Consider the following 8,540-nt stretch of genomic DNA (forward strand, 5'->3'; position numbering starts at 1 on the left):
AAAAAAAAAAAAAAAAAAATGTGGGTAGAGAATATTTGTGATCAGAGGGACAGCACTGTGCTTCACTTTTCAGAGTATTTTCTGCTGGTCCAAGAACCAGGTATTATAAAACTGAAATTGAAGAAAAGGTCCTTCAGTTTACCCAGGCTGCATCCATATACCAGTTTCTAAACTTGTTAGAAGCAAAGATGAATTGAGGGTAGTGATTTATTTTTGCATTACATAATTTTCAAACATTCATTTCAGCCTCAATTCATTGACCTGACTCTTACCATTTTGCAGCCGAAACCATTTAGTATCATTTACATAACTAAATTCTGTATTAAGGTAGCCAAAATCACATTATTTATCCAGGGCACTAAAATTTACTCAGTGCCTATGAATGCAAAATATATTCTATTATGTAGAAATGTCTACATGCAAAAACTTTCACTTCTGAAAATGGTTTGGTATGCACAAAATATTTGAATTGTCAATTCTGCATAGACCCAAGCAGAAGTAAAAGCAGATTTTTCATAGAAGATGAAGTGAGTTAGAATAAAAATCCAAGATATTCCTGTTGCTTGTAGATGCTGATGAAATATTAGAAGTGATGACAATGCAAGTGCATTTTACTGAAACTTACAGTTAAGTATTTCTGGCCTATTCTAAAGAATCACTGAACAATTGAAAACCACTTGCTTTTAGAATCTATTCCATTATTTAACTGAAGTGAAATCTAATGGTGGAGTGAAAATCCCAGATGTCAAAGGAGATGAAGCCTGGAAGGTTTTCTTTGATGATGCTTCCCAAGAAATAGTTGATGAATTTGCCATGCGTTATGGGATTGAGTCCATTTATCAAGCTATGACGTAAGTATTATAGAACATTTACATGGTCATAAATCTCCAATGAAATCTAAAGAAAAAAAGAAACATTCGTCTCACTTCTAATTCAAATGAAACTTTGATTAAAAAGATGATTCATTTCTTTGTGCACGTTTGATGCTGACTGCTGTCTCTCTGACAGCTGAAGTACTAATGATTTGGTGATTCACTAACACCATCCTCCCAGTCCTTGTCTTGTTCTCCAAGTATGGTCCCTTGACAAGTAGTATGAGCAGCACCTGGTAACTTAGAAATGCGAATTATTCAACCCACCCCAGATCTGCTGAATAAAAAATTCTAAGGGTGGAACTCAGCGATTTGTGTTTTAACACACTTTCCAGGTGATTCTCATATTAAGTTTGAGAACCAGTGCCTTATTTGCTATCTTAGGAAACTAAAGCCCTGATGCCCTGATTTGTACAAGATTACCCTTTTAGTGTCAGAGATACATCTAGAGCCATAATTGTGTCTTGCCCCAAATATTAGACTATATCCTTCCTTCTTATATTTATATCAGCACTACTAGTTCACTAAAACAATGATTTATTTAGCATACATAGAACCCAAACATTATAGCAAATGTGGTACCACAGGATTGTCTTATACAGGCACCTAACCCTGACTGAGGAGTTTCAGTAAGGATTTAGAACTGGGTCATTACTCCTCCATTATTTGCTTTTTGACACCTGGGCTAAGTTTGTAAGTGCATTTGGTTAACCTATATATCATGTATAACATGTAAACTATTTATATGCATATATTAGAGGCCTTTTTCTGTTTTATTAAGGTCATATTTTCATGCGAACTGAATAAATTCTGGACCAAATAATCAGTCAATTTCAGCCATCTTAATGATGGATGTAGATTGGACCAAAATCGGTATTCCTCTTCAGAGTTTACTGTTCATAGCATTTAATCACTAGTTATAATTCTAGAACAGGATAATGTAACAATGAATGTTTTTAAATTACTTCTGGAGATAGTGTGTGTGCTGTTTCCGTTTATAGAATGTTCTGATGCTAAATAATAAAGATACATAGATTTTTAGATACAAAAAAAGCAAACAAACAAACAAAAAACCTTGGAAATTACCCAATTGAACCTCTCTCCCAAATCTAGAAATCCTGTTTTTAGATCCCTGAATGACAGTCATCATCCCCCTGCTGGTTCACATCCAGTAACAGGGAGCTCATTCCTTTCAAGGCAACCTATTTTATAATTGTGCAGCCATAAAGGAGTCTGTGACTTTGACATCTGAGCCAAAGCCTGTAACTCAGCAGAACACCTAATATAATATTTGAACACAATTAAAATTCAACTATGATCAACAGTCTAAGGTAAATGAACTGTTCTACCCAAATAAAGCTAGGTTTAAAAAAAAAATCAAAACAACCTGCTTCTGGAAAAAATCCCAGTAAAAGAAAGGATCAAGTTAAATTTATTCCAATATATCTCTGTGAGCTCATGTTAGATTCCTTCATTTCCGTGTTCCTATTTTCTGAGAAGCACATAGTCGTGTTAGTATAGAAAATTGGTAAATATATGAGAATCGAAAAGAGGAGAATTAGCCCTCCTTCATTCTCTCACATTGTATTTTTTTCTTGCCTCTCAACCTAAGTAAATAATAAAAATTATAAAAATATATACATTTTGGATACTTATTGGTATCAAGTGACCAGCAGGTAAATTGGGTCTTACCGTATTTATCAAACTAAGGTTTGACAAAGCCCCTGTTCACACTAGATAATAGTATTAATATAAAATAGGAGTTGGCAATATTTTTTTTTTTTCTGTAAAAAGCCTGATAGTAAATATTTTGTGGGCCCTGCAGTCTCTGTGATACTGCTCAGCTCTGTAGTCCTAGTGCAAAGCAGCCATAGATGTTAAGTAAACAAATGGACTTGGCTGTGTTCTGATAAAACTTAATTTTAAAAAAAACAAACACTATGCTCAGTATTTGTCATGAGGGCCACAGAGTGCCAACCACCCATCTAAGGAGTGAAAGCAAAGCAGACAGACATAGGAAAGAGAATGCCTTTTTTGTGTGTGTGTGATACATTTACATATACACTTTAATGAGGACAAAATGTGGTAGATTATATGTGTTTATGGTTATACGTTTAATTTGGTATTAATATTTTTATTCATTGCGTGTTTGTTTTAGCATTGAGTACTGATCAAGACAGACTTCACATTTCTCGCAGCTTGACAAAACTTTACACAGGCGGCTTTCTGCCTCTAGGCCCCTGACCTCCCTCTCACCTGGCCCTTGCAGATCCCAGTTGGCCTAACCCCAGAGGCTGCACCTCCTTTTCCTTAGGCATTTACTTTAGAAAATGTGTAAATTTTTTATTTGTCCCTTGAGATATAAATCTGTCTTTTATGAAGTTCCATGATTGGTCTCTCTTTCCTATTGCCATAGCCTTGAACAAAAATATTCTTGCTCAATTAACTTTGGTGCAATTTTTGCTTTGACATTACAAATTTTACCATTGCCTTGCCAGAAGAAAAAACTAAATTTCTATTGCCTGACAATCTAATAAATCCTAGAAACAAGTTACTACCAACATAGATATAATCTCTTCACTTAGTATTTATTGATATATATTAATTGTTGGAAATTAATTTCTTTTATACAAAAATACACATGTACCCATTTTATATCAATATGTTAATATGATTATAATCTATAATTACGTTTAGGAGAGATAATAGAATGGAGCAGCTTAGAGGTGCATTTGAATTCTATTCAAGGATTTACAAATTAAAATTTCAAAGAGAGCAGTCCTTTTTCCATTATTGCTTTTTAAGAAGTTCTTGATGCATGGTAGAAACTCAATATATTTTTGTAATTGAGTGAATCAGAAGCAGAAGTTGTTTATCAGAATTACATTTAATTTCAACTTCTCCTGGTGTGTTTATAGGCGTCAGAGGTTTTCAGTTGCCAAAAGCAAGCAAAGTAGAAATGAAAAGTTCAATTAAGCTGATATAGGTATCTACGTCACCACTTATATTGCATTTAAGCATTTTAGAGCACACCACATTGATCATTTCTAATAATTTGAGGGAGTTTCAGAGTACTGATATTTTTCAGCCAGGGGTTGAAATATAGCTTTCAGAGTTAGTTTTGACCATACTTTCAAAATGATACTTTTGCAATTGAACTGTATCTTGAGTCCTTATCTATTTTTGGCCAATGATAAACTCAACTGGAAAAAAAAACAGTTTATGAATAAACCTATTTTCAAATTTAAACCGGTGAATAGTGAATAAGTATTCATTGTTTTGAAAACTTGCTTCAAGGAATAACAGTAGCAAAAAATAACCAGAAAACCAACCAGCCAACAAATAAACAAACAAAACCTAGAACTAAATGCTTTAAGCTTATCTCAGAATTACTTCTTCTTAATTTTTAAAAGCACAAAATAGGAGAACTCAGCTTCAAGGAAGAAATGGTATCCTGTCTGTATAGTAAGGATACTTATGATTTTGGGAAGGGACAAGATTGCCTAATTCTGTGGACTTTCCTAGACATTATTTGATCAGAAACATAAGTCAAACTGCAGTTTCTTTTGATAGTTAAAGACCCTTTTTGACTTATCCAAATTCCCAGGTAACTTCATAATCTTCCTCTTTTTTTTTATTAGAGATTGCTTGGTTTCTTTTAAGCATAGCACCAGTTCTTTGAAGATAGATTTGGAGAAGAAATAAGTAAGGAGAAGTATACATTAAGTCAGAGAGTCTAATAGTACATTATAAAATTTTCCTCTTGTGTATTTCTCATCATAAAAAGGAGACCAAATCTATTCTTCTGGTAAATAACCTGAACATTAAGATGGAACTTTCCAGTCCTCCAAGGCAATTCCTGTTTACTGTAAATGCATTTCCCTTTCACCACAAAATAGTCTTTCTGAGGGCACAATTTATTTATATTAGCCCTATGTGTTACATTAAAATGTATCCTTTGTTCTGGAAGCATTTGTGAGAAAGAAAAGCATTACAATTTTCCCATTTGAATAAGTAATGCATCAAGAATCTGAAGAATTTGTTCCACAGTGGCAAATGCGACCATCCATCTAAAATAAAAGCAGTTCTCTGATTTATGACAGTAAGAAAGAGAATCTGTTCCCTTTTTCAAAGGAGTGTACTATTCTGGATATATTGCCTCATGGTTAGGCATAGAAGATGTTTCCATCATGAGCATTTTGAAAGTTCTTGATGCTTTTCATCTTTTTATGAAAATATATATGTTCCTGACAATGTCCTGACAGACTAACTGTTCACTGCTGAAAACATCTAGGGAATTTCAGATCAGGCATTAAGGATTAAATCATCCTCCGGAGGTGATTTCTATCAAGCAAATACATTTTAACTGTGTGTTTAATTAGTCTTTTATTGTAAAATGAAGCCCAATGTGTCTCATAAAATCTGAGATTCTTTTAGACTATGGTCATGCCTCCATAATGCCAAATGAGAGAAAAGCATCAGGTCAATATTTTTTACCTTGATGTGCTTAACAAACAGCCTGTACTTTGGCACTGGCCATCTTGATTTAATCCATGTATAAACCAGAACTGTTTGGATACAGTTTATTTCAAAGCCACCAGTCTATTTTAGCTGCTTGAGCATGAGCCTGCTTTCTACGGAGAGCTGCTTAATTGAATCATTCATTCATTTAAGAAATATTTACTGAGTGCCTATCGTATTCCAGGAACTTTTCTAGGCACAGAGGATACAACAGCGAACAAGAAGTCAAAGTCTAGTTTCTCATGAAGCCCACATTCAAGAAGATTAATTTATTCAATAGCCATTTTCTGAGTGTCTACATGTGATGACTTATACATTATGTCTTAGTCTGTTGAGCTGGTACAACAAAATACCATAAATTGAACGGCTTATAAACAACATAAATTTATTTCTCAGAGTTCTGATGGCTAGGAAGTCCAAAATCAAGGTGCTAACAGATTCAGTCTCTGGGGAGGGGCTATTTCCTGATTTATAGGTGGTTATCTTTTATGATCAAAGAAGTGGAGAGAACTCTCTGGGGCTTCTTTTATAAGGGTACTAAAATCCCATTCATGAGGGTTCTACCCTTATGCCCTAATCACTTCCCAAAGGCCCCACCTCCTAATTCTATCACCTTGAGAGATGGTTTCAACATATGAATTTCATGGGAACACAAATATTCAGACCCATAGCACAGGGCAATGGGGAATATGCAGCGATTAAAGATAGCTCTTTCCTCTGGTGAGCTCCTAATTTAGGAGGAAAAAGAAGAAAACATTAAATACTAACAAGGCAGTGTAATAGAGGTACATGTAGGGGTTCTAAGAGCATGGATTTGGAGGAACCAACTCCAGGCACAAATGAGGAGAAGTGTCAGAGGAAGTTGATGGGCAGCCTGAGAGTCCCAGTCTTACTTGCCCTTCAACTTCCTTCACTCCTCTAAACCTGTGCCTTTCATTACCTTCCTGTCCCACACCACTGCTCTTGGACTCAAAATCTCCGGAATTGGGCTCTAGCAATCCATAGCATCTATGAGAAGCTATAATGCTTTTGGCCTAAGAAGTGACCCTTAAATGTTCGAGTCCCTCTTTAGTGACAACAAAGAATAAGATATTTCCTTATCATTGAAATACATGCAGATGTAAATTTTTGGAAGCAAATGTGTTAAATATAGTTTTAGTGTATGAGTTTCTAACATCAGGAACGCAGATAGTCTTCCCTTTCATCCTGCATTGTTTCTCTAAAATCTCTTCCAAGGATCTAAGTAAGGATCATTGTCTCCTTTTGGTACTTCTTTCCAGTTAACCTGCTCTTCTGTTCATTAAAAAAATAATTGATTTTTTAAATCTTTTGAATCAAAGGTATTTCCATTCCTTAAAAAATACAAGTTAACTGTGATTATGAACAATTGTCTATGAAATGGCATGTGAGTTATATGATTGTTTTATTTTTTTGCATCATGATACTTAAACTTATCACTATACTTAACAAGAGAGATGAATTCAAATGTGTTGTTTGAGATACACAGGACTCTCACTATTAGGCCAATAATACTTGAGAACTAATGGTTAATAATCTTGTAGCACTTGCTTCAGCTGAAAACATGCCAGTAACTCTCTTATTATTCACAACTTATTTTACTTTGTTTAAGTTGACAGATAAAATTGCATGTATTTATTATGTACAACATGATGTTTTAAAGTAAATACATATTGTGGAATGACTAAATCTAGCTCATTAACATGTGCATTACTTCACATACTTATCATTTTTGTGGTAAGAACACTTAACTTTCACTCTCTTAGCATTTTTCAAGAATACAATATATTGTTAACTATAGTCACCATGTTGCACAGTAGATCTCTTGAAAGTATTCCTCCTATCTAACAAATTTTTTGTCCTTTGACCCATGTCTCCCAACCCACACCACCAACACACCCCAGCCCCTGGTAACTACCATTCTATTCTGTAATTTATATGAGTTCCACTTTTTTATATTCCACTTATGATTGAGATCATGTAGTGTTTCTCTTTCTGTGCCTGGCTTATTGTACTTAGCATAATGTTCTCCAAGTTCAGCCATGTTGCTGCAAATGGCAGAATTTCCTTCATTTTTGTGGCTGAATACTATTCCTTTGTGTGTGTGTGTGTTTGTGTGTGTGTGTGTATGTATACCACATTTTCTTCATCCATCTGTCGATGGACATTTAAGTAGTTTCCATATTTTGGCTATTGCGAATAGTGCTACAACAAAATGGGAGTGTAGATATCTCTTTGACATACTGATTTCAATTACTTTGGATATATACCCAGTTGTGGGATTGATGGATTGTATGGTAGTTTTATTTTTGATTTTGTGATGAACCTCCATACTATTTTCCATAACAGCTATACTAATTTACATTTGCATGCAATGTTCCCTTTTCTGCACCTCTTCACCAACACTTATCTTTTCTCTTTTTTGATCATAGCCATTATAATGGGAGTGAGGTGATATTGTGATTTTAATTTGCATTTCCCTGATTATTAGTGATGTTGAGCATTTTTCGTATACCTGTTGGTCAATTCTATGTCTTCTCTGGGGAAATGTCTATTCAGATCCTTCATTCATTCTTTAATTGGGCCATTTGTTTTCTTGCTATTGAATTGTTTGGCTTCCTTATATATTTTGAATATTAATCCTTTATTAAATGTAAGTTTGCGGATTATTTTCTCCCATTCTGTAGATTGTCTCTTAACTCTGTTGATTGTTTCATTTGCTGTACGGAATCTTTTCAGTTTAATGCAATCTCATTTGCCTATTTTTGCTTTTGTCATCTGTGCTTTTGGGGTCATAGCTAATAAATCATTGTGCAGATCAATGTCATGGAGTTTTCCCCCTGTTTTGTTCTAGTAGTTTCATAGTTTGGGATATTACATTTAAGTTTTAATCCATTTTGAGTTGATTTTTTAAATGGTGTGAGATAAGGGTCACAATTTATTATTCTGTAACGTGCCTATGTAGTTTTCTCAACACCGTTTATTAAAGAGATCATCCTTTCCCCATTGTGTGTTGTCAAAAATCACTGATTCTTGTTAACAGTCATTAGGCTGTGAATTCATGGATTTGTTTCTGGGCTTTCTATTCTGTTCCATTAGTCTACGTGTCTGTTTTTATGCCAGTACCAC

At 34.4% G+C, this 8,540-nt stretch overlaps 1 protein-coding gene across 1 annotated transcript in view; it reads left to right on the top strand.

Annotated features, from left to right (window-relative positions):
* Positions 1-8,540, top strand: part of UNC13C (unc-13 homolog C (C. elegans)) — a 656,589-nt gene that overhangs the window by 272,964 nt on the left and 375,085 nt on the right. The window contains 1 exon segment of the mRNA XM_012658024.1: positions 688-851. Coding sequence (XP_012513478.1) covers positions 688-851 — 164 coding nt within the window.

Source organism: Propithecus coquereli, unplaced genomic scaffold, assembly GCF_000956105.1.
Source record: "Propithecus coquereli isolate 6110/MARCELLA unplaced genomic scaffold, Pcoq_1.0 Scaffold57, whole genome shotgun sequence".
NCBI classification, from domain to species: Eukaryota; Metazoa; Chordata; class Mammalia; order Primates; family Indriidae; genus Propithecus; species Propithecus coquereli.